We start from the raw sequence: 27829 nt of genomic DNA, 5'->3' as shown, positions 1-27829 counted from the left end.
CACTTAAAAAATTGATTTTAATAGATTAGTTAGCCAGTCAGGGTTAAAAAATTTGACAGCTTTTTAAAAGTTGAAATTTTATTAATCATCCATAATAACAAATCATTTTGTGAAAGATAAATTACATGAAATTTGTCAACATTTCGTTGTTACAAAATGGTTAAAATGTAGAGTTAGGACCCTTCTGTTTTGTGTTCTAGAAATTTGGCCATTTCCTTAAACCCAGTATTGTATTATAAATGCTGTATGTCCCTTAATAAATAGAAAAAGTGGAAAAACACAATATAGGTCACCAAATACAAGAATAAAAATTTTGCAGGCACGATCACTTCGATTGGGGCTGTTAATGGAGGGTAGTGGAAATGCCTGTAACCGTCCATGCCCTCTAGCCCTCGTGATGAGCTGGACTTAGCCCTTGCACATGTTACAAGTACTGAAAACAATTTAGAGACATGCGCAGATTTGTTCATACAGTGAAATTTGATCTTTACCGCACTAAACTTTTTTAATGGACTGGTCTATCATTCAATTTAGGCAGTACAATTAAGTATTCGTAGGGGTGTTTAGTAAAAATTTATTGATTGAATAACGATCAGTGCAGACCATGATCAGACTGCACGGATGTGCTGGCTGATCTTGGTCTGCACTGGCTGCAAAGGCAGAATCAGCAGGCTTATAAGGGTTAATGCACATCTGAAATTTGAAATTCAATCATTAACAATAAATATACAAACACATTTTGTTAAAGTTATCATGACTTCACAGTAATTAATTACTAGTGAAAGGGTTGAATTAAACCCCAATAAGTTAAGTTAAGAAAATAAATTGAAATCTTTATTTTTAATTTGTCAGCTGATTAATTGCAGAATACGTAAATACCTCAAACAAAATTGCAGTTTTGATGGGGAATGTGCATGTCAGAAAGTTATTATAATTTTTTGGATGAAATAGCTAGCACATTCTTTAACTTTGTGCGAAATCGGAAACTTTTGATAGATACATATTTTTTTCAAAAAAAAAAAAAAATCTCTTCAGCTAAAATTCTTCTGCATAATAGGATAATGTATCAGTACTTTAACCTTTAGCATGCTAGATAAATTGTCGTCTGCTGGAAATGTCGTCTGCTAAAATTGTAAAGTTCATTCAATTTGCTCCAAAATTGGAAGAAATATTGTCAGAGTAGCAAACAGCTTGGAACCTGATCAGATGCCGATTTAATCGGCGTCTGATCTGGTTCCAAGCTGTTTGCAAAGGCTGTTAAATTCGCCTGCAGCAGGCTAAGGGTTAACAAGAGAATTGCATGGTTATTGGGAAGTTGTCCATAACAAGTGCAAAAGTGGTATAAGGATCTATTCCTTTTTTTTTAGTTGTCAGTCCTGCCATGATTGACCGCACAAAATGTTATGATAGCTGAAATTAAAATAACTACTAATCAAAATTTCTGCACAAATTTTAAGACAGATCAAAATTTTTACACATATTGTAGGATAAATCAACATGTTCTTTGTCAATTTTATTTGAACCGCGCCATGAGAAAACCGACATAGTGCTTTTGTGACCAGCATGGATCCAGACCGGCCTGCGCATTCGCGCATTCTGGTCAGGATCCATGCTGTTCACTTTCAAAGCCTATTGCAATTAGAGAGATCGTTACAAACAGCATGGATCCTGACCAGACTGCGTGGATGCGCAGGCTGGTCTGGATCCATGCTGGTCGCAAATGCACTATGTTGGTTTTCTCATGGCACAGCTCATTTTAAGATAAATCAAATTTTCTAAACAAATGATAGGATAAATAAAAATTTCAACATAATACAGGATAGTTAAAAATTTCTAGGCAAATGGTTGGGTGATTATTTTCTACACAAAGTTAAAGTTATTGGTTAGGAAAGCGCTACTTTTGATATTGCGCATAAACTCTTATAGATAGAGCCTTTTATAAAGGGAGGTAATAAAAAAACAGTGGATTCAATATAACATTCTAGAATATTCAGCAATATTCAAACCTTTGACAAATGTTAAAGAAAGTAATTATCAGAAATAGGATTTAACAAGAAATTTAATGTAGTTTTAATTTAAGTTCATGACGGAAAATGTGGCAGCCAAATTTATGCGCCTTTAAATATGCTGTAATGAAATTCTAACACACAGTAAGGTAAATCTAAGTCACAAACTTCATAAAAATGGCTGTACCAGGTTGTTGCTAAGCAGCAGAATGTTCTCAATGATGAATACTTACAAACTTATATCTCTTCATCCAATAATTCATGATTCATGAGAAGAAGTTGTCACTTTATCATTATAAGTGCACTAAAATGCAAAAAAGTCTAAAATAAGTGATGTTGTATGTGAATTTCAGCATGAAAGAAAAATGTTAAATTATAAAATTCATCCATTAAAAGTTTCAGTTCATGACGGTATTCACTTACAAGACTGAAAAGAAACAACTCTTTGTTGTGTTAAAAAATGGATGGATGGGGCCCAGTTCAGAAATGTTTTCCTTTATGCAAAATGCAGTGCAGTTTGGTCATATGTTATAAGGTATACGGTATGCAAAAAAAAAAATTGGTTTCAAGTTACTTACTATAGAAAAAATATGGTAATACTGTTACTCATTCCTTTATATCTCTAGTTCACAATCTGATCTTTTATAATGATTCCTTTGTTTTATGATCTGTGTGTGAAACATGATTGACTTTTCTTTCTTTTTGGCTTTGTTTTTGTTTTGTATTGATGTATCCCCTGAAATAGTACATGTTGCAAACAAAGTGGGCATTTTTCTTTCAGTGTGACTGTAAAGTTAATTAGGTGCAGACATTTTTTGTGAAAAACAATGTTGTTTTTTGTTTTTCTTTTACATTTTAGATTTTACTTCTTTTGAAGATATAGGACTGTAAAGGAATATTTTATTTTTCTTGGGTAAATATTTTATTATAACCTTTGTATAATATCATAATTACATGGAATGTATTTATTTTTTTCTTATTTTATTTTTAGCTCGCCCCCTTAATAGAGAGAGCCTTGAGCGAGGTGAAGGTTGTCCACACCAATTTGATAAAAAACATGTTGTCGGAAATCATTCATCTTCCACCACTGATTCATGTGGTGAAGCAGGCAGTTACTTGTGGAGAACAGGTTTCTTCCACAGGTGGCAGTAACATACCTCGGATACACTCAACTTCACTGTATGGGTCCATGAACCATATGCACATATTAAATTTATTACAATTATAATGTTTTCTTAGGAAAAAAATGACAAAAAGCCATTTTGAAAAAAAATTTGCACCTGTGACAATTAGCCATGAGAAAGGTAGGTAAGAACAGTTTGACATGTGCATTCCTTCCAGGTCCATATATTTTTTTCAAAACAGTATTTCGTTATCAATAATTGACCATCTTTCGGGCAAAAGAATAATCTTTCAGAAAAACCTTACTTCAGAGCCCAGTTCCAAACAGTTTACGCATCATGAGCGAACAACGGCGTACGAAACTGTACTGTTTTCTCTGTCCGAATAAATCCCGATGGTAAAATTCAACAACAACACGTGAATATTTATCTTTTATCAACGTTTCGGCGCTTACGCCTTCATCAGGATAAATACATAATAAAACAACGGACGTGACGTCATGAAGTAAACGTTACGTTGAATGGCGGAAAAACGTATACAGTTTTTTTAAAAATATTACATAAATTAATGTGAATAACAGATAGCAAGTTTAGTATATTACGGATATAAGAATACAGGATTTCCTATAGCAGTATATATAAAAAAAACATTTTTTTTTTTTTTTTTTTTTTCGAATAAATCCCGCACATTTTTCACACCGAAGTCTCTTCCCCTAAAACACATTAAAGGTCCATTACTAAGGGAAAGTGAGTTGGCAATTTTTTTCATAGCCAGTGCATAGACTTCTGCAAGACACTAAATAATGAAGATTGGCAGGTCTAAATTTACAGAAGGTCTTTGGAACTCAAAGAAATGTATGTGTATTATGTTGAAATTTCAATGAATCAACAGAATGACCCCCCAGGTCTTTTTAACTTTCTTCATACCTCATAGAAAAATAATTGTACATATACTGCGATTTATTTCGAATTTCTACATACCAGCTTTCATTTTCCAATAAAATGAAATAGTTTCTGTGCTTTTTAAAAGAAATTAAAATGTTCACTTTCCTTAGTATTGGACCTTTAAAATAATTACAATTTACAATTACAATTTTGTCAGCAGTGTATTTATTACAATCTAACCTGTCAGAAAAATCACCCTCAGATAAGGACCACTACCGTAAAACCTGTTAATAAAGGCCACCATTTTCTTTCCATGCTAACCAGTAGTAGAATAAAAAGAGTAAATTTGCATGAAAGTTTCACAGGTGATTGACCTTGATGTGAAGATGACCACAAATAATGGATTTTTTTCTGTGCTATTTTTTCTAAAATTATAATTATGGCCCTTTCTTAATTAAATTAAATTGCTTCAAACATTTAATCTAAAAATAATTTTTTATATCTTTCTTGTGAAGATGGTTTAACCTTTACCCTGCTAAATTTCTAAAATGGACTGGTCCATCATTTAATTTCGGCAATACCATTTATTATTCGAAGGGGTATTCACTGAAAATTTACTGACTGAATAGCAAACAGTGTAGACCATGATCAGACTGCACGGATGTGCAGGCTGATCTTGGTCTGCACTGGTCGCAAAGGCAGAATCACTTGCCGACAGCAGGCTAAAGGTTAAAGGATGGCACAGTAATGGGGGCATCCGACACACACAATACTAATTTCTTATAATGTTGTATTTGTAAAGGCGAAGACTCTAGAAGAACATAAATAAATTAAGTTAAACATAATTATGATATTATTAAAGTTCAATCTGTTAAGGAGTATCATTTAAAGTAGGTATTTGAATTATTGTGTAAATTATATAAAAGAGCAGCATAAATTCTTCTGTTTAGCAAATTTGTATGCTTTTTACAGGTCTATTAACCTTTAGCCTGCCGTTGGTTCAGCCTTTGCGGCCAGTGCAGACCAAGATCAGCCTGCACATCCTTGCAGACTGATCATGGTCTACACTGTTTGCTATTCTGAAACAGTAAGTAAATTTTCAGTAAACTGTTGACCCCTTCAAATAATAAATGGTATTGTCAAAATTGAATGATGGACCAGTCCATTTTAGAAATTTAGCATGGTAAAGGTTAATTGTTTCAGAACTATTCCGTGAGAGAGCTTTCTGCAGGCATATTGGTTTTTAAGAGAAATTTATGTTATTTGTTGTTAAATGCAATAATGATAAGTGAAAAGAAATACTGTGAAATCATTAATATTTGTGGGGGACTAATTTTCGTGGATTTCGTGGTTGAGTCAATCCACAAAATTTAATCCCAACTAGTAAAATTTCCATTCATTTTATGTTCAAAAGTAGAAATCCACTAAGTCATATCTCTACGAAATTGCCGTTTTGATCAAAACCACGAAATTTCATGCCCACGAAATTTAACGATTTCACAGTAGAACACAAGAACATGTAACTGCTTATTCATTATGATTAACAAAATTACCTTCTTTTTCAAACTGCATTGGAACACGTTAGAATTTACGTCAATGCAAAAATATTTGAAAATATATCAAACATATATTGTTCAGGAAATCCGATTTTAAAATTTAAAACAAGTTGATTTTAATATTCTATTCATGTTTTCGATCCAAAATCTCATTCATCAAGCCTTTCCTAATTTAAATAATAAATTTTGCTTCTAAAGAAAATCCTGTGAAAAATTACTATTTCGCTAAATGAACAATCGCAAATGAGTTGCGCTTAATTGAATTCAGAAAATTCAATTGTTATTCGGATTGATTATTTCGGTGTTTTGACATTTTCACGCGATTGTAAAATTGTAAAGTGAGGTATTGTTGGTATTTGAAAGCAGTAAACTATAAAATCGTTTTGGATTAAAGCTTCTAATAAGGGGAATGATTTCAAGGAGAATGTGTTAATTTTTTTTCTATTTTTAGAGTAGAAAAGCAGTGATTGTTTTCGTTGTTGTCACAAGGTTTAACATTGCTTGCTTGTTTGTCAGTAGGATGGGGAAAAAAATTTACAAATCCTTTTGGTGTTAAATTCTCACATTTTATCTTGTTAGGGGTTAGTCATCGGTTTTGAAATAATTATTATTCTGTTAGTATATTATCATACTTATGCACCTTTTGAAACATGGATTCTTACTTAAAATATCAAATAGATGATTTGAAAAAAAAAAAAAAAAATATATATATATATATATATATATAAGATATTGTTGGTAACTTTCTATCACTGGTCATTTTCATGAAAAAAAATACTTTCAAAACATTTGAGGTAATTTCATATATATCCAAAAAATCACTGAGAAAGTTCCAAAAAAATTCACTGAATAAATACCTATTTTTCATTTATTATATTTTATGTTCTCAGATAAATAGTGAAATAAGTCCAAAAAAATCAGTGAAAAATTTACAAAAGTTCTTTAAATAATTTTATATATTCCAGAAATCAATAAGGAAGGAAAAATCAGTGAATAAATTCCAAAATTTTGAAATAATTTTATATCTACTAAAATCAGTGAATAACTTCAGGAAATCAGTGAATAAGATCCAGTTTACTGAAAAATTGGTGAATAAGCTCAAAAACTCAGTAAATAAGTTCTAAAAATCAATACTCAGGTAAATTTTTCTTAAAATTTTGAAATAATTTCATACAGATCAAAATCAACAAATAGATTATAAAAATTAGTCAATATGTCCCAAAAGATTTGAAAAAAAAGATTTGTACCTTCCAAAAAAAAATCAGTGAAAAAATTCTGTTCATAGATACGAAGTGGAGTGGGTATTTTTGCTAATTAGTACTTCACAGATTGATATTAACATTATAAAAAGTGTAATCATAACAAAAAGATAAGACTGCAAAATTAATTACTACTAGATTCATTATACACATTACAGACAGCATTGCTGGAATTGATGTTTCTCAGAAGAAAAGAAAAAAATACATTAAAGACATCGCTCTACCTACATTCCTCAGGTACCAAAAAAAAATAAAAAAATGATGTGTGGTTCCAGCATTGGTTGACAGGTTGACAATATTGATGCATAGCAAAAACTTCTGTGTTCTGTTAATGATAAAAAAAAATTAAAGATAGAATTTATCTGCAAATGGGTTTGTTTGTAGGCTTATGAAGGAATGGATTGCCTTTGTCTGAGCACATAATCGGAGACTTTGGTCAGTTATCTCCCTTTCATACTCTATTAAAGGCGGTATGTCCTTTCATTTGGATTACTCAGTTGTTATCGCTATGTTATTTGTAACAATATGATGTAAATGAAGCTAAGTTATTGATCATCAGATGCCTTCTACTTTCATGTAACAAAAATGCAAGATATCTCATATACTAGAACTGAGATATCTCATAGGCAAAACAGTCATAAAGTCAGAGGATTCCAAATGATGGGACCTACTTACAATTTTATTATCTTGGACATAATCCAATAAGGGAGACAATTTGAAACTCACCAGAATCCCGCAATGCGTTATCATGAAAATACTAGGAAAGTGTGCCGTTCAGAGCCTGGACTGAAGTTTCTTTTAACAGAAAGATTACAGCTTGGGTATTATTGAGTATGTTTATATCTTATAAAAAGAAAATGATTATGATAATTAATAAAGTAAAAATTACCAAAGAAGAAAAAAATAACATTAAAGACAAAAGGTTTTATTGAAGCCTAGATATAAAAAGCAGGCAAAGAATTTTACAAGACTTAAAGACATCGGGGAAAACTGTGGTATAGCGCTGTCTCGTATGTAAGGATCTGTGACGTCACTGACAATGTCTGCTATCTAAAAATAGCACAGGTCTCGATGTGCGGACAAACGATCGGTGCTTTTCCTGTATATTTGCATCAGTAATTCACAGATTTTGCATTTATCTCCTCGTGTATTTTAAAGTTGATGCATATCAAACGAATGTGTTTCACATAGCTTTCAATTTCTATATACTACGCCTAAATACTGAACAGTAAGAAATTCTTAAAAATGTTGACAGCACAGTTTTGAATTTTTAAAATCCACGTCAGTAATAACACATCGAATTGTCATCAGTATATGAAAGGATGATGTTGTTCTACTATTTGTTTTACACGTTCCAGTTACGGTCATATATCAATATAATTATATCCATTTGCTATTTACCTCATTCGTAAGGGTTCAAACATTTATCACTATCCTGCATTTTTTGCAAAATGTAAATATATGATATCACATGATCACATCCTAGTAATCCGATTGAAATTTCGAAATGTCATGAACAATATGTATAACTGAAAGTCAGCAATATTTAATAACTTAGATCTATAGTTCTTCATTGAAACAATTAACATCTCTGTGAAATGCATCAGTATAATGATATGTTACAAATGACACCTTAGTGTGACATGTATAGATATTTGACTTTTAGCATTGATATTTAGATGTGATCTGATAAAACATCGTGCTAATTTAATGCAACACCATACAGTTCTACCTATGTCCTGTCATATATTTTTTCAATTATGAAGTATTTAATGGACCACGCTTTCAAGTACCTTGTATTGAGGCTCAGCGCGGTGTTGTGTGAACCAAATGTATGGAAAGAAGTACATGTGTTAATGATTGTGCTGATATATGCTTTGAAAATCATGAATCAAAATTATTATCTTGCACTTACTTTTTCGACCGCTGGTGTTTCGAATCTGAAAATATTGTATATTTGTGATAAAGACTTTAAGCCAGTCCTTCTGATGCTATACTTTATTGATGTAATTTGCAGAATATTGAGTAATTTGTATGCAATGTACTGTACTTTTTAAAAAAAATTAATTGAACATCTTTTTAATGGCCCCGGTCTAATGAAACGCTAAAATAATATGCCTATTTATTTCCTACGTTTATTTCAATATACAATGTATATGCTTTATTGATTCCTTTATTTAACAGGTTTTTCAAGGAATTTTGTGCAGGCAAAGTGAATTTTCCGTATTTTACCTTTTTAAATTCTCTTCGAAGTTTACTGAAAGGTTAATATAAAAATTTAGTATATATACGTTATATATAAACAACGGTCCCTTGTCCGCAATTCGCGCGTTGCATTATGGTATCTCTGCGGTGTGTTCTATTTATAGAATACGAGAGAGCGCTATTTAGCAGGGTAAGGGTTAAAGACATAAGGAAAGCAGGTATAGCTGTATAATGAACTGCCAATCCAATAAAGTAGGGCAGTGTCTTTAATAGTATATATTGAGTGGTTGCAGTAATGATATACAAAGACTGTACACTAGATCTATAGGCAAATATTATAGTATAGAAGTGTAAACTTGGCAGTTTGTTGGAACAATATTTTTATTTGATGTGTGACTGGGAATAATGTATGGTGATATAAATGTGTTAATATTTGGTGAATGGTGCAAGTTTAGTAGGCTATACCTATAGTGAAGGAGACCATTGCATTTTATTAACCAATTTGTTTTTTGGTAAGACTTTTATTGTGAACACTGACATGGAATGCAGGAATCGGGATGAAATCCACACCCATCTGTCAGTTTGACAGAGGCAGACGGACAACTCAAATTGATTTTAAAGAAAGAATCTTAATTCTAACTTCAGTCCAATTGAATATTGATGATTAATCTTCTCATCTCTCTCATCTAAAAAAAAAAAACAAACAAAAAACAGTATTTTTTTCTTTTCAATTTATGCTAATCTTTTTTTTTTAATTTGATTTATTTTTCAAGCAGAGTCAAAGTGGGCATTTTTTCTGCCTTGGTCAGAATTTTGCAGTGTCACTGAGTGGCAGATGATTATTACGGATTTTATCCTAGTATTAAGGAAAACAAAACTTAAAATTTAAAATGGCAAGTATATGTAGTTCTGGAGTCTACAGAAAAGTGAAATGTGCTTTGGGCGTAAATATTTCTACAGCTGGTGGACCTTGCCAGTTGTGCTAATTAATACTTTTGGCGTAAATATTTGTACAGAAACTGTTGTTCTTCACTTTACTACCTTTGGATAGGTCTTACATAAAAATTTCTAATATTTAGTGTTAAAAATATCTATATTTGGATTTTTCTATCTGCTCTGGTTGTAAATTTGCTCTCTTTTTTTTTTTTTGCATTTTAAATACCAGGGTTGAATAATCTTAATGACATTCACTCTGCATGTGTAGATAGTATTTGGCATTTAATAGTACTCACAGCTAGGTGTTTATGTAACTGTTGATGCTGAATGAAAGCAGGATTAGATTTTATTTAATCTTTTCGGTAAGAAGTTTCTCTAAATTTGGCAAAATATACAACTTTTTTGACTTTAAATTTTAAATTTTGTACCCATGAGTCTTGCCTTTTAAGCAGGGTTTTTGTTTTTTTTGTTTTTTTTATTATTGATTAATCTTGCATATAAAGGACATCTCTGAAAGGGAAAGTTCTCCTTTTGAAGGCAGACATAAATTATTTTTCAATATACTGAATTAAAACTCTTTGGGCAACAGCTTGTGTACTTTAATTAATTTAAATGCTGCAAGAAAATAATTCAGTAAATAAGAATATATTAACAGTGAAAGCTTAAGATTATTGAAAATATTGTTGGAAAATTCCATTTCTTCAGCAAGAAAAAGCAACAGTACTAGTAATATTGAATAAACATGTGTTTTCTTCGGACTGCGTAAGTCACTGTGGGGGGTTAACATGTGTTTTCTCTGGACCAGTTATCACTCCACAGGGGCTTGAGTGTTTATCTAGGCAAATTTCTTTTGCACCTGAAGATAAGGATTTTCATGCCAGACCCTAAGGGAGATGATTAGTTTTGCATTCTAAAGAGCCACAAGAGTGATTATCACAGTATGTTAATATTATGTATACTGTAAAATAATTTTTTGTGGTTGGAAAAAAAGCCTAGAACTCTTATATCAGTATTAGTGTGGAACAAGGTAAGATTTTATCTGATATTAACTTTATTATGTAAACAATTTTGTATATTTATATTTTAGGTCTCCCAGTCAGGGTTTTTTCTAGCTAATTTGGGAACATAGCCTATACCCCCAAAATTGGGAATTTTGACTCGTAAATGTTCCAAATTGGGAAATATTTAGTCCCATAGGATAAAGTAAGGATGTGTTTAAAGACATTTCTCATACACTTATTTCACATTTTAGAACATCTTTAACATACTTCCATTACAAAATTGTCCATAATTTGGTCAATTTTTGTGCAATTTTGATGAATTTTTTTTCAGAATGTAGATTGAGAATTTTTGCACTCATTTTGGGAAAAAAAACATACTTTTTGGCATTGGGAATTTAGCCGAATAACGGCTATAAAAACGGCCGAAAAAAACCCTGGGCAGTATTCACTTAAAGCAACTTATTGGCACACTATCTAAGACCAAAATTTTCAATTCTCGTAAATGTCAAATTCATTAAATGTAGAAAATCATTCATCTGATCTAACACTTATTTTCTCTTACTTTGTCATTTTTCAATGTTATTTAGATATTTTATGCCAAACTTGGTGGTAATAAACAGATTGAAAAATTTCTCACCATATGTGGGCAAGAAGCTTTAATCTCCAACATCCCTTTTAAAAAATATGTTGTGTAATACCAGATGATATAATGCTGCTGTCATGAAAGTAAATATTTATTATGAAAATAGGCTGACATTTAAAAATGACATTCTAAATATAGACATTTTAACAGTTATTTTGACTTAGACTTCTATCAACATGTTCAAGTAAAAAATGGATTTGTTCCAAACTTTAACAACTGATCATTTACACTAATTTATGTTAACTGAGTGTTAAACGGATGTTAGACTTGGAAGATTTTTTTTTTCTCGTAAGTATAAATTTAAAAGCATACATAAAAATGATACTAATATAAGAACTATTATAACATATTTGTTAAAAATTTGCATTGACAACTATATACAGAAATGCAATTAAGTAAAATTATTATTTACCTCCCTTTATCTATTGGAAATAAATGAATTCAGAAGCTACAGGAACTTCCCTATGAATGGTTATTGTTGGAATAGGTTGAAATATCCCATTATCTATCAAAACCAGCTACTGGTAATACGCTCATCTTAAATGTGAATAATAACAAAATAAACACATTTGAGCCGTGCCATGAGAAAACCAACATAGTGGGTTTGCGACCAGCATGGATCCAGACCAGCCTGCGCATCCGCGCAGTCTGGTCAGGCTCCATGCTGTTCGCTTTTAAAGCCTACTGCAATAAGAGAAACCGTTAGCGAACAGCATGGATCCTGACCAGACTGCGCAGATGCGCAGGCTGGTCTGGATCCATGCTGGTCGCAAACCCACTATGTTGGTTTTCCCATGGCACGGCTCATTTCTTAAATGTGGTTAGTCAGATTTTAATCAAGTTAGGAATTTGATCGGTTAAAGAAATCATCAATTACACTTGCTGCTTCAGTCGTATTAGAATTGGACTGGAGACACTTTAAAATTTGATTTTTCTGTCCTAGCTTGTTGCCAAAACAGGATAAAAATATTTTTAGCATACATATAAATATGATAAACATACTTTGCCTTAAGAAATCATATGAGTATAAGAACTATTGTATTGTATTTGTCAGGTATTTTGCATTGACAAATATATATTTAGCCGAAATGCATTAGAAGTGCCAGTTTGTTAAAATAAATTTACCTCCCTTTATTACATACCTTTATCTATCTTGGTTGTGTAAGCTGGATAGATTTGAATATAATTATGAATGCCAAAGTTATACACACTGTTTTAAAACCTGCCTTTTGGTTCAGGTTGTTGAAATATTCCACATATGAGCCACGCCACAAGAAAACCAACATAGTGCGTTTGCGACCAGCATGGATCCAGATCAGCCTGCGCATCCGCAAAGGTCTGGTCAGGAGCCATGCTGTTTGCTTTCAAAGCCTATTGCAATTAGAGAAACCATTAGCAAACAGCATGGATCTGACCAGACTGCACGGATGCACAGGCTGGTCCGGATCCATGCTGGTTGCAAACGCAATATGTTGGTTTTCTTTTAACTCTATGTAATTGGTATTTCTGTTCCTTAAATACTTCAATAAATCTATAACAGAATATATGAGATAAATTGTTCCTTAACCCTTGCCCTGCTGAATTTCTATAATGGACTGGCCCATCTTTGAATTTGGACTGTACCATTAACTGCCAAAAAGGTAGTGAATGTCAGACAGTGCAGATCATGATCAGACTGCATGGATGTGCACGCTGATCATGATCTACACTGGTCGCAAAGGCAAAATCATTTGTGTCATGCAGCATGGTATGGGTTAACTGTGGCAGACCTTTACAACAACAGGTTTTGTATTCTAGTTCAACATGATGTTTATATAAACACAAAGGGAGATAACCTGTACTAAACTGTCCTTGCAAAATTTTGCAGATTAATTAATCTGCAAATAAATCCTACAATTTCTAAAAAAAGTGAATGCAATTGTTATGTTTTCCTCATTCAGAAAAGAATGGATTCTTGTGAAATATTTATTGCAAAGAAATCCTAGAAATTGTTTAGATTCCTGTGTTGGAATAACAACTACTTTAAATCTTTCAGAGAGAAATCATAAGTTTTCAATTTGTAAAAAAAAATTAAATAACCTTGGACTCCCATGTGTCTCAATGAAAACCATACAAGTTAAATCCAATATATTGGGAAAACTTTTGAGTTTTTTTTAATTCAGTTCAGTTGTTTGAAATAGTTTGGAATAGTTTAGACTTTATTAGCAACCCCAGCTATTTTTTTCAAGTAACAAATAAGTCTAGAATTTTAATTGAATTAAATAGCTCTTATTTAGAGCTTTTCTAAACAGTTTACAGTAAGTTGCAGGATTAAATTACATATTTTAGCAAGAAGAGTGAAAATTGTAGCCAGTTCACACTGCAGGACTAGTTGCATTCAAAGAATTTGTTTCAGGTTCCCTTGACACAAAAAAGTCAAAAAGTTTTCAACTTCTGTGTTTTGCCTCTACATTTTTCTGAAAATTACTGAATATTTTTATGTTGCAGATTTCCATGACTGGCTGAATGAGGGATGGTAAAAAAGTTCCTGGCTGTTTTATTGGGCTTAGTTCTAGGCTACATGCTGATAGATGACTTTAATCCAGGTAAAATATGATGACTTTAATTCAAATAAAATCATATGTTGATAGCTGACTTCAGTTATGTTGATAGATGACTTTAATCCAGGTAAAGTATGGTTAAATAAATAAATACTTTAATCCAGGTTGAATAAAGGAGTTTTTGACAGAGGACATACAAATCATTTTGTACTAATGTGTTGTGTTTTAATACAGGGAAAAGAATGACATTGATACATGGAATGTAGTGGCATTAATACATGGTTGCATGGGGTGGCATTAATATGGGGAATGGATGCTGTTAATTTATATTGGAATCAGATGGCATTAATATGGGGTATGGATGGTGCTTATATGGGGAATGGGATGGCTTTAATATTGGGAATAGACAGTGTTAATATGGGGAATGGAATGGCATTAATATGGGGAATGGATGGTGTTTATATGGGGAATGGGATGGCATTAATATGAGGAATGGAATGGCATTAATATGGGGAATGGATGGTGTTTATATGGGGAATGGGATGGCATTAATATTGGGAATAGACAGTGTTAATATGGGGAATGGAATGGCATTAATATGGGGAATGGATGGTGTTTATATGGGGAATGGGATGGCATTAATATGGGGAATGGAATGGCATTGATATGGGGAACGGATGGTGTTTATATGGAGAAAAGGGTAGCATTAATATGGGGAAAGGATGGCATTTTTATGAGGAATGGATGAACGGGATGGCATTAATATGGTGAATATATAGATGGAGTTTATATGGGGAATGGGATGGCATTAAAATAGGGAATAGATGGAGTTTATATGGAGAAAGGGATAGCATTAGTTTGGGGAAAGGATGGCATTTTTAGGAGGAATGGATGGATTGGATTATTAATATTGGGAATAGGATAGCATTGAAAAATAGATGGTGTTTATATTTGGAATGCCAGTTACTGCCGGCTTATATCTTGGTCTGCACTGTTCACAAAGGTTAGAATCAATCATGCCCAGCATGCTAAGGGTTAGTAATACTTTTGTCAAAGTACAATAAGTCACCAAAAACAAAATGGACAAGAGACTTATGTTTTGGTATTACACTTTCAAATGATCAGTATGCATTAATTTTGTTATTAAGCATCTGATATATAGGAACCTAACATTAGCACAGTATTACATGAAAAACCTGCATAAAAGTTGGTTTGCCGTAAAGCAGTATACGTCGTGTACTGCAAATATTCATATAACAGACCCAGTCAACTGCCTGGTAGGCCTCCGTGGCCTAGTAATTAAGATTGCTGACTTCAAAATTATTTATCCTTATCCCTAACCAATGTGGGTGGAGCCTCACTTCGGGTGTAGATTTCTTCATGTGACAATGCCATCCATCTGGCTTTAAAAAGGTCCGTGTTTCTACCCAAGTGCCTGTTTGTGATGAAATAATGCCCAGAGGGACTTCTAGGGTCTTCCTCCACCAAGAAATGCCGGAAAGTTGCCATATGATTATGATCTATATTTGTGTTACTAACTGTTTGAGGTATATGCTAACAAAAATGTGATAATTATGCAGTGTTTACTCATTCTTTCAGCTCCGAAGTATCCTTTGACATTTTTAGAAACTCAGACAGTTTTTCATGGGAGCTAATTTGCCATTTCAAGTTTCAAGATGTATTGAAACGTCAGTGAATAAGGGAAAATGTCATGCTGTCAAAACAATGTGACTTGTGTTAATTTATGATTTGTTAGTCAGTCTCAAAGAGTCCTCAGCAGAAATCACCCTTTTGACCCCTGTGCTTGACAATAAAAGTTTAGCTGATTTGAAATACTTAACAGTCAGTACTTAAAATCTCAGCCAGACTTTGTGGTTTAGTGATACTTTGCATACATGAAATTTTAACCGTTTTCGTGGAAAGAAGTTTGGCCATAATTATTCTGATGTTTGGTGCGGATGAATTTCAAAACTCAGTAAGGCTTGTTATAACACTGAGCTGCAGTGGCCTATTGTATATGGCTGACCCACCCTACATTCCGGTGGACAGAGATTTGGGTCCAGTCAGAGGCAGATCTTTTTACTGAAGAGAGATCGGATGATTAGTCACAAGCTAGATTGCAGCTTGATGGATAGATGGTTACTGATTGCATACCTGCCTTAGCGCCTGGCATTAACCTTTAGCATGCTGGCGGCAAGTGATTCTGCCTTTGCGACCAGTGCAGACCAAGGTCAGCCTACACATCCGTGCAGGCTGATCATGGTCTGCACTGTTCGCTATTCAGTCAGTAAATTTTCAGTGAACACCCCTTTGAATAATAGATGGTATTGCCCAAATAGAATGATGAACTAGTCCATTTTAGAAATTTAGCAGGCTAAGGGTTAAACAAATAGGAATCAGGAAGTAATCCTGTTCAGTGTACGTAGGTGTCTCATAATCTAAACATGGTTGGCGCTTTTGGCAAGGACACACTATAATAAAGAAACACATAACATTTCAGTGTTTCTTTCCTCTGATTTGGGAATGGGGCAGGGGCCTTTACAATTGGGAAAAATGCTTTGCAAAACACCTTAAAATGAAGAATTGTTCAAAGTCATATTTTTCATTGAAATGTCTCATTTAAGGAAACAGTTGGTCATAAAATTTATCGTCATGCTTTAAGTTAATAGTAAACTGTCTTTTGTTTGAAATATGTTTAAGATTTCATAGGTACACAGTCTTGTTTGAAAACTGTGAAAAAAAATGTAAAAAACAAAACTTCTGGAATTTCAGCTTTGAAATTTGGAAAAAACAAATACCCTACCATTGGGATTGGGGCCCAATATTGGGTCCAAATTCAAATTATCCAGAAAAAAACTGCATTTACTATATCACCTGATCTGAATTTTTACAGAAACAGTGAAAGGTAGGAATGTGTTCATCACGGGAGCCTCTACAGGGATCGGAGAGCAGTTAGCATATCATTATGCTAGACTTGGTGCTAATGTAGTCATCACAGCAAGACGGGAGAATAAGCTAAAGGAGGTACGTACTTGTGTATTTGTCATTACAAAACCAGAAGTTCCAAGTTTGCACTTTAACATAGAAAGATGGGAATTTTTCCTTCAGTTGCTAGTACTCATCTGTGCATATATCCAATCATAGATTTTCATCCTCAGAATGAAACGTAAAAAAAATTTAAGTTAAGAACTAAGTTAACATTAACTTCTTTAAAGACTGCCTAGTGGTATGCCTAAACAGATTGAAAATAAAAGCATAGAATTCAATTAAGCAAAATAACAAAATAATATTTGACGCTGTTTGAGTGCGTCTGTTTGTGATGTGTTAAGACTGTTCGCCAAATGTCATCTCTGTTCTTATAGACTTAGTCAGTAGTACCTTAGGATCAATAAAGCATACACAGGAGAACAAATAGCATAAACTTTTAAAAGTTTATTCAACCTTGATACATTTCATTGTTGTATTGGTTCAAAACAAGATACTAGATTTGTACTAGTGTACTCAAAAAGCACGCCTTCCTGCTGGTACATCCGCACACATCCATGCTTAAGTTCAAGCCCCTGCTTCAACTAAATTCGAGACTGTAAGAGTTCTCTTTATTTATGCTTTATGCCTGGCATGTTACAGAGCTAGGGAAGCTTTGAAATGTTCTGTATTTTACACTTTCCACAAACTAAACTTACTAATTTTTTCTGGAGGAGTGACCCATATGAGTAACCAGTGGTGACTTTAAATAAGCTGATATACATATGAGCCGCACCATGAGAAAACCAACATAGTGTGTTTGCATCCTCGCAGTCTGGTCAGATCCATGCTGTTCGCTTATGGTTTCTCTTATTGCAATAGGCTATGAAAGCGAACAGCATGGATCCTGACCAGACTGCGCAGATGCGCAGGCTGGTTTGGATCCATGCTGGTTGCAAACACACTATGTTGATTTTCACATGGCACGGCTCATATACTCTTTCACTTCTATCTCAAAGATAAAATGCTAAATATTCTTGTTATTTCAGATACAAATCATAATGTGTCATGTTAAATGGCATCTTGTTACTTTAGTTCATAAGAAAGTTTAATCAGTTTGGTTCTGTGGAGTAAATCTATGACATCTTGTTATTTTAGGTCATCAAGAAATGTGACATTTTGTTATTTCAGGTCAGAGAAATGTAAAGAGTTTGGTACCAGAAAAACAAACTTATGACATCTTGTTATTTCAGGTCAGAGAAATGTAATGAGTTTGGTACCAAAAAAACAAACTTATGGCATCTTGTTATTTCAGGTCAGAGAAATGTAAAGAGTTTGGTACCAAAAAACAAATTTATGACATCTTGTTATTTCAAGTCATAAAGAAATGTAAAGAGTTTGGTACCAAAAAAACAAACAAACTCATGGCATCTTGTTATTTCAGGTAAGAGAGAAATGTAAAGAGTTTGGTCCCAAAAAAAACAAACTTATGACATCTTGTTATTTCAAGTCAGGTAAATGTAATGAGTTTTGTACCAAAAAACAAACTTATGACATCTTGTTATTTCAGTTCAGAGAAATGTAAAGAGTTTGGTACCAAAAAACAAACTTATGACATCTTGTTATTTCAAGTCAGGTAAATGTAAAGAGTTTGGTACCAAAAAACAAACTTATGACATCGTGTTATTTCAGTTCAGAGAAATGTAAAGAGTTTGGTACCAAAAAACAAACTTATGACATCTTGTTATTTCAAGTCAGGTAAATGTAAAGAGTATGGTACCAAAAAACAAACTTATGACATCGTGTTAATTCAGTTCAGAGAAATGTAAAGAGTTTGGTACCAAAAAACAAACTTATGACATCTTGTTATTTCAGTTCAGAGAAATGTAAAGAGTTTGGTACCAAAAAACAAATTTATGACATCTTGTTATTTCAGGTCAAGGAAAGAAAGTTATTACATCTTGTTATAACAAATGAAAGAGAAATGAAAAGGGTATGGTACCAAAGAACAAACTTATGACAATCTTGTTATTTCAGGTTATTGAGAAATGTAAGGAGTTGGGTACCAAAGAGCAAACTTACGATTATGTGGTGGCAGACATGATAGATCTCAATGCAACGGGAAGTGTTCTGCAGGTAGGTGTTAACTTTAAAAGAGTTTGTTACACAACTTACAAAGGATGTCACAGCTTGCAGTTTCCTTCCTCAGAAAGGAGGCATTTAGTAATTGGACTGTACGTCCGTACATCTTTTAGACAGTCAGTCTGTCTGAAATACTTTTTGTCTTTAAAACAATTCAAAGGATTCCAATAAAATTTCACCCAAATGTTAAGCATGATGAGTGCAAAAGTCAGCACTGTACGTCAGGACTCTATGTTAGGACTGTATGTCCATGCATGAGTTAGGACTGTACGTCCTTGCATGAGTCAGGACTGTCTGCCTGCATGAGTCAGGATGCCTCATCCTGGTACAAGTTAGGACTCTACATCTGTGTACAAGCTAGGACTGTATGTCCAAGCACCAGTCAGAACTCTTCGTCTGTGTACAAGTTAGGACTCAGTCGGTGCATGAGTCAGAACTCTATAAGTTAGGACTGAAATTCATGCACAAGTCAGAACAGTATGACTGTGTATGGACTCTTCATCTGTTGGGACTCTCAAGGGATTCCATTGAAGCTTTACTTTAATGATAAATGCAGTAATCTTAAGATATTCATCTGTGAAATGGCAAATTTTTCAATTAGCAGCAGCTGTTGGAATAACAAACTTTGATGCAATACGGCCCATGCTTTCCATAGGTAAAATTTGGAAAAGTTCATATATCAGTAGAAGCTTACAGTCAAGCCTTGTGACCTCTGGAATGTTCGGACTTAAAAATTAATGAACATCAAAGTTTCTTAGTTTGAAATTGTAACCATACAGATAATGATGTCTATCTTTGCGACGACAGAAGCAGTGTCAATAGTAAAGCTTGAACTGGTTCCCAATATTTTTCTTTTCTTTTGCAGAATGTAAGCTTGGAGGAAGACTGGACCATCTGGTCATGAATCATATTATTATTTTTGATCTCCGAGTATGGACTGGTTACCAGTATTTTTCTCTTCTTTTGCAGAATGCTATTGGTAAGCTTGGAGGCAGACTGGACTATCTGGTCTTGAATCATGTAATACTTCTTGATCTTGGAGTTTAGACTGGTTCCCAATAATTTACTTTTCTTTTGCAGAATGCTGTCAGTAAGCCAGGGGCGTAGGGACCATTTGAGCATTGGGGCGGCGGAGGGGGTGGGTTTGGGAGGTGGGGTCCCCCTCCTATGAACAGGGTGGCCCCGGGAAAATTTTGCATATAGCTAGAGTAAATGGTGCAATCTGGCGACTTCTTGGACTGCTCAGTATCTGTTGAACATACTCGTTTCTTTTTTTGAGTTTTCACCCCTATTTACAGTTTACTATGTTTAAACACTGTAATGGCGGCACGATGTTAGATAGGACAATGTCTTGCCAGGGTAAAACCAGTAATTAATCTAAGTAGGGGATCGAGCACAATACCCTGACTTAAAGAGGTAATCCAATTCTTGTGGCATTTTAGTCATTAAATGGCATTATAAAGGTAAAACGCAGTTCCCTGTTTAGGGTTGAATGAACGGAGTTTGGGGTTCTTTTAACCATATGATCGATTTGGAAATGCAAAATTGCGAGGCTGATTGGCCTTTTATATTTTTATGTAGAAGCTGTAATACTTGTTAATTTAATTAGATCTGTAAAATCTATGAGGACTTTTCTACATTTTATGCGTTGAATTTAATCATTATAATTGGTGCCTTTGATTTTCAAACAATATGTTTAAGTGTCAAAAATATTTAATATATTTTATGTAAAGACATCTAAAGGTCTCGTTTTGCGTTTGTGTTTTACCAGGAAGGTCTAATACGTATCTGTTGTTCCAGGTTTTACTCAAGATACTTTCCTTTGTCGGCAGAATTTGAGACACAACATTATTAGCAATTTTGGCAGTAAGCAGTTAAATACAATTAACTTTCATTAATTAAATTAATGTATTGCCTATAATCCGAGTCTGCGTTGCGTGAAAATACAGAGACCTTGGTCGTTGCGGATTATCGATTTTGTACAATACCATGTCACCAAGGTGATCTAGCAAGGTGTCAGCGATATGACAAGATTTTGTGTACATATCAGTCGCCGATGCACTTCATGATAAATGGAAGACCGCTGTATTTATTTTCAATTATAATTTCTAGCCTTTCCAAAAATTTACGAGTTCGGCATTTCGCCGCTCCTCGAAATATTGGGGCGGCGGGTGCTGCCCCTGCCGCCCCAGCTCCTACGCCCTTGTAAGCTTGGAGGCAGACTGGACTGCCTTTTGGAGTTTGGACTGGTTCCCAATAATTTTCTTTCTTTTGCAGAAAGCTGTCAGTAAGCTTGGAGGCAGACTGGACTATCTGCTCTTGAATCATGTAATACTTCTTGACCTTGGAGTTTGGACTGGTTCCTAATGATATATACCCAATAATTTTCTTTCTTTTGCAGAAGGCTATCAGTAAGCTAGGAGGCAGACTGGATTATCTGGTCTTGAATCATATTATACTTCTTGATCTCGGAGTGTGGACTGGTTCCAGTCACAATCTATCTCTCATTGATAAAGTCATCAATGTGAATTTCCAGTCATACGTCTACCTGGCATCTCATGCTCTACCTCATCTAGAAAAAAGCAAGGGTAGCATCATTGTTGTGTCATCATTTGCAGGTAAGAGAAACTTTTGATATACCTGTTATCAAATTAACCTTTACCCTGCTAAATTTCTAAAATGGACTGGTCCATCACTCAATTTGTGCAGTACCACTTCTTATTCAAAGGGATGTTCACTGAAAATTTACTGACTGAGTAGCGAACAGTGTAGACCATGATCAGACTGCACAGATGTGTAGGCTGATCCTGGTCTGCACTGTTCGCAAAGGCAGAATCACTTGCCACCAGCAGACTAAAGGTTAAAAAGGGATGTCCTTGTGAAACATTCATTTTACTAAGAAATAGTGTTTGTGATTGCATAATTCCATAACTTTTATTCAGCGTTGTCTTTTGCCTGATTACAGTTTTTGAATTATTTGGAGAGACATATGAGCCGTGCCATGGGAAAACCAACATAGTGGGTATGCGACCAGCATGGATCCAGACCAGCCTGCGCATCTGCGCAGTCTGGTCAGGATCCATGCTGTTCGCTAACAGTTTCTCCAATTCCAATAGGCTTTAAAAGCGAACAGCATGGATCCTGACCAGACTGCGCGGATGCGCAGGCTGGTCTGGATCCATGCTGGTTGCATACCCACTATGTTGGTTTTCTCATGACACGGCTCATATGTGTTTCAGAGATATGGGCATTGATCTCCTTCTCACATGATGGTGTGTTTGACTTACCAAGGGGCCTCTTTGGCTAAGTGGTTAAGGTCCCTGACTTAGAACACTTGCTCCTAACTGATGTTGGTAAGAAACCTCCTCCAGGGTGCAGAATTTTTCAAGTGAGAAAATCATCAAGCTGGATTACTTAGGGTCGGTGGGTTCTACCTGCCTACCCATGTCTGAAGCTATGCTAGGAGGGCTATGCCAGGAGGGACACCTGGGGTTTTCCTCTACCAACAGAAGCTAGAAAAGTTGCCATAGATGATAAGAATTGTCTCTTTTTTACTCTAAACGCAACAAAATATTTAAAAAAATCACTTACCTAGGTCCGATAATGGTCAGTTATCACAGAACCAGACACTTGAGTGTAGTTAGCATAAATTGCAGTAATTTTTTCTACAGCAAAAGTAAATTTAATGGATTTAAACTGAACTAACAATGTCCATTGAATATGAAAATCTGCATGTTTTCATGTTTTATATCTTTTATTGTTACTGAAAAAAAATGCTACTCGCTATCTTTAGTTGTCACTTGACAGTAGTGTTGATCTTTGATTTCAGTTTTAAATTTTTTAATTCCCAAATCTTGAATATCATTTTCCAATACAATTTCAGGGAAATTTGGACAACCTTTTGTCTCCATATATTCAGCTTCGAAGTTTGCTTTAGATGGTTTCTTTGGAGGACTTCGACAAGAGCTGAAACTACGTAACTGTGATATTTCCATTACTACATGTGTATTAGGACTTATAGGTAAGATAAAGAAGATCTCCCTTATTCCTATAGGAGAGATCACCGTGATGTCATGAATTAACACCTGTTTATCTGGTGGTGGGTAAAACAAATGTTTTTTACATTGTTTTTGTATGGGATCGGAATTTTTAATAACTTTTTCCTTAATTTATAGATTTTAAAAATTCAAAAAATTTTGAAATGCTTACTATTTTCATATTTTCTTATTTAAATATCTTTTGAAAATGAACAACCATTTCAGATGACATATGATTTTAATAGCGGCGTAACGATGCTCCAAACTTTTAGAAAAAACACTGCTTGTTTTATATCCTTTCCATTGATCAAAAACTTATTGATATCATTTGCGTTTTAAGAAAGTTTAAGCTGTTAGAAAAACATCACTGTTTACAAAAAGACATGGATGCTTGTCGTCTGCCCACCCGACCATTGTCTTATCAGTTCTAAAAATAGAAAATACAACGGATTTGTATACAAACACGATCTCTCCTATATATCCATTATTTAAGACTTACAAGTAAGATATAAGTAAATCTCTCTTATTGCTAAAGCCATCCAGCTGGCTTATAGAAGATCGGTGGTTCTACCCAGGTGATGAAATAATGCACGGTCTTCCTCCACCATCAAAGCTGGACAGTCGCCATATGACCTATAACTGTGTCGTTACAATGCTAAATCCAACAGCAACAAAAAAATTTGTCATTACTACAAGTACTTTCTGGTGACAAAAATCTCCCTTATTGCTAAATATCCATTGTTACTTGTGTAGTAGGACTTATAGGTAAGATAAAGTATGTCTCCCTACTTGCTTAACTTTTACCCTGCTAAATTTCTAAAATGGACTTGTCCATCATTAAATATTGACAGTACCACTTATTATTCAAAGGGATGTTTACTGAAAAATTTTCTGACTGAATAACAAACAGTGCAGATCATGATCAACCTGCACAGTATGAGAACTTACAGCTCACAGGTGGGGTTTTGATATAGCTGAATCTTTGCCATATTTCCATTTCCAATGGGACTCCAAAAGGCCTTATTTTCAAATATTCCGTATTACATTTTGGGAATTACAGATAGGATTTTAGTAAAACTTTGTTGTTCCCAAATATCCATTTCTTCAGGTGTATTGGGCCTTACAGGTGGGATTTTAGTAAAACTGCATTATTGCAAAGTATACGTTACTTCAAGTGTATTGGGACTTGTAGGCAAGATTTTAGTAAAAAATAGGCCTGAATAACAAATGTTTCTTACTACATTAATTTTGTAATAGGATTAATAGGCAAGGCTCTAGTAAAACTACCCTGTTGCCAAATATCAGATACAATATACGCTTAAAAGTTGCCATATGACCTATAGTTACATCAATGCGATGTTAAACTTAACAAAAAAAGTCAACAATGTGTGCTTTAGGACTTTTAGTTAAGATTTGAATGAATGAAAGAATTTTGTGTAAGTACCTTTTAATCAGAAATTTGACACGTTTATTTCAGGTACAGAAAACGCGATCAATCAACTTTTAGGCTTTGGACAGAACCAGTTGCTGAATATGCTGACAGCTGCATCTCCCAGCGACACCGCTTTTCAGATCATCCGGAGTGGCGCGAAACGTGTCCGACAAATGTATTATCCGATGTTGCAGATTTATCCACTGGTTTTAATGAGAGATTGGTTTCCAGAAACATGCGACTTCTTGAATAGATACGTTTACACTTTAAATTCCTAGCATATATTATATCATAAATTGGGAAACATTTTGCAGGAGTTTAATTTTTGCTAAAATTTTTGATCTCTTTCATTCCCAAATTTGAAACTTACATTTATTATCTAAGTATTTTTTACATGTATAACTAAAATTTATTGGGGAATTAGTCCTGACCCAATAATAATGGAAGATAGGTAACATGAAAATTTTCAAAGCTACAGAAAATGTGCATGACCTTGACACTTACAAATTTATTATGCATGTTATATTGTCATAGTCAGATGTTGATCATGATATACTCATGAATGTTAAATGTTCTGTGAATATTTTTAGCTCACCTGAGCACGAAGTGCTCAAAAGTGAGCTTTTGTGATTGCCCTGTGTCCGTCATCCGTCAGTCGTCCGTCGTCAACAATTTGACTGTTAACACTCTAGAGGTCACAATTTTGGCCCAAACTTAATGAAACTTGGTCAGAATGTTACCCGCAATAAAATCTTGGATGAGTTTGATATAGGGTCATCCAAGCTCAAAAACTAGGTCACCAGGTCAAATCAAAGGAAAAGCTTGTTAACACTCTAGAGGTCACAATTTTGGCCCAATCTTAATGAAACTTGGTCAGAATGTTACTCTCAATAAAATCTTGGATGAGGTTGATATTGGGTTATCAGGGGTGAAAAACTAGGTCACCATGTCAAATCAAAGGAAAAGCTTGTTAACACTCAAGAGGTCACATTTTTGGCCCAATCTTAATGAAACTTGGTCAGAATGTTACTCTCAATAAAATCTTGGACAAGTTCGATATTGGATCATCTTGGGTTAAAATCTAGGTCACAAGGTCAATCAAAGGAAATGCTTGTTAACACTCTAGAGGTCACATTTTTTGCCAAATCTTAATGAAACTTGGTCAGAATGTTACCCTCGATAAAATCTTGGACGAGTTCGATATTGGGTCATCTGGGGTCAAAAATCAGGTCACCAGGTCAAATCAAAAGAAAAGCTTGTTAACACTCTAGAGGTCACAATTTGGGCCCAATCTTAATGAAACTTGGTCAGAATGTTACCCTTAATAAAGTCTTGGACGAGTTTGATATTGGGTCATCCGGGGTCAAAAACTAGGTCACCAGGTCAAATCAAAGGAAAAGCTTGTTAACACTGTAGAGGCCAGATTTATGACTGTATCTTCATGAAACTTGGTCAGAATGTTAATCTTGATGATCTCAAGGTCCAGTTTGAATCTGAGTCATGTAGGATCAGAAACTAGGTCACCAGGTCAAATCAAAGGAAAAGCTAGTTTACACTGTAGAGGCTACATTTATGACTATATCTTAATGAAACTTGGTCAGAATATTAATCTTGATCATGATCTATAGGTCAAGTTCAAATCTGGGTCAGGTGGGGTCCAAAACTAGGTTACTAGGTCAGATCAAAGGAAAAGCTTGATAACACTTTAGAGGCCACATTTATGACCATATCTTAATGAAACTTAGTCAGAATGTTAATCTTGATGACCTTTAGGTCAGTAGGTCAGGTGAACGATACAGGGCCTTCATGGCCCTCTTGTTTAGGGTTGACATGATTATTTAGCTAATCAAAATAATTTTATCCATATGTTTATTAGCTTGTCTGATTTTTGAACTATGAGTTATTGTCATCACTTGATCGCCGACGTCGGAGTTTGTGTTAATTTTTGTTCAAGTCCACATTTTCTCAAAAGCTAAGAGCTACAGCTTTGAAACTTTGCACACTAGTATATCATCATTAGGTGACTGTGTAGGCCAAGAACCATAACTCTGATATATATTTCGATAGAATTATTGCCCTTTTGTACTTAGAAAATTTGAATGTCTTGGTTAAATTTTTTGTTTAGGTCTGCCTTTTCTCAAAAGCTGTAAGAGCTACAGCTTTGAAACTTTGCACACTTATTTATCATAACTAGATGTCTGTGTAGGTTAAGAACCATAACTGATACTCATTTTGTCAGAATTGTGGCCCTTTCTGTACTTAGAAAATTTGAGGTTTTTTAAGAGCTACAGCTTTGAAATTTTGCTCACTTGTTTATCATCTTTAGATGACTATGTAGGCCAAGAACCATAACTCTAATCTGCATTTGATTAGAATTATGGCCCTTTCTGTACTTAAAAATTCTGAACTGTAACTCTTTTCTTTTATACTGTCCAGCAATTGCATACGAGCGATGGCACCTGGAGGCGGTGCTCTTTTTCCACTTAAAAAACTCCAAAATGTATATCAGACACATTTCTTTATTTTGTTTCTGTTAGTGATACTTAAGTTTCTTAAGTTAGTGGACCCGTTATGATACTCTTCTTTTTCTATTTGATAATGTATTCACTTTTGGCAGTTTGGCATTCTTCAAACATAAAGTAGCTCAACACACATATGCCTTTTTGTAATAACTAGAGCATGCCAAAATTACACACGAAGAACAAATGAGCCGCGCCATGAGAAAACCGACATAGTGGATTTGCGACCAGCATGGATCCAGACCAGCCTGCGCAGTCTGGTCAGGATCCATGCTGTTCGCTAACGGTTTCTCTAATTACAGTAGGCTTTGAAAGCGACCAGCATGGATCCTGACCAGACTGCGCAGATGCGCAGGCTGGTCTGGATCCATGTTTGTCGCAAACCAACTATGTTGGTTTTCTCATGGCGCGGCTCAAATTATATGCGAATTATCATTACCGGTCCACTATCTTAAATTGCCATACATTTAACACTGTTTTAGCATAATTTTAACATATACTCGGTTTGTGAAGATATTTATTTTTGTCATCCCAATTATTTTTTGCAATCGAGCCATAATGATTTTTCGCTCGACTATTCGAA

At 34.3% G+C, this 27829-nt stretch overlaps 1 protein-coding gene and 1 long non-coding RNA gene across 7 annotated transcripts in view; one reads left to right on the top strand and one right to left on the bottom strand.

The window, feature by feature from the left end:
• The window catches only part of LOC123543158 (hydroxysteroid 11-beta-dehydrogenase 1-like protein), a 64383-nt gene extending 36926 nt beyond the window's left edge, over positions 1-27457 (top strand). For 3 of the 6 annotated variants that reach the window (XM_053531029.1, XM_053531027.1, XM_053531032.1), the window contains 6 exons: positions 14100-14197; positions 17046-17176; positions 19154-19252; positions 21660-21876; positions 23142-23279; positions 24773-27457. In XM_053531029.1, coding sequence (XP_053387004.1) covers positions 14125-14197; positions 17046-17176; positions 19154-19252; positions 21660-21876; positions 23142-23279; positions 24773-25005 — 891 coding nt within the window. In that variant the 5' untranslated portion in view covers positions 14100-14124 and the 3' untranslated portion in view covers positions 25006-27457. Of the gene's footprint in view, positions 1-2758; positions 2920-9228; positions 9545-9600; positions 10331-14099; positions 14198-17045; positions 17177-19153; positions 19253-21659; positions 21877-23141; positions 23280-24772 lie in introns of those variants that run through there. The other 3 variants (XM_053531028.1, XM_053531031.1, XM_053531030.1) reach the window with 3 other exon arrangements.
• Positions 1957-5857, bottom strand: LOC128550935 (uncharacterized). The gene is made up of 2 exons (XR_008368570.1): positions 5566-5857; positions 1957-2310 (listed from the first exon to the last, which is right to left on the bottom strand). It is a non-coding gene; the product is annotated as an uncharacterized LOC128550935 (long non-coding RNA).
• Positions 27458-27829: the final 372 nt, after the last annotated feature.

Source organism: Mercenaria mercenaria, chromosome 19 (genome assembly GCF_021730395.1).
Source record: "Mercenaria mercenaria strain notata chromosome 19, MADL_Memer_1, whole genome shotgun sequence".
NCBI classification, from domain to species: domain Eukaryota; kingdom Metazoa; phylum Mollusca; class Bivalvia; order Venerida; family Veneridae; genus Mercenaria; species Mercenaria mercenaria.
Note: the sequence above shows the minus strand (reverse complement) of the source record. Positions and strands in the feature narration are given on the sequence as shown.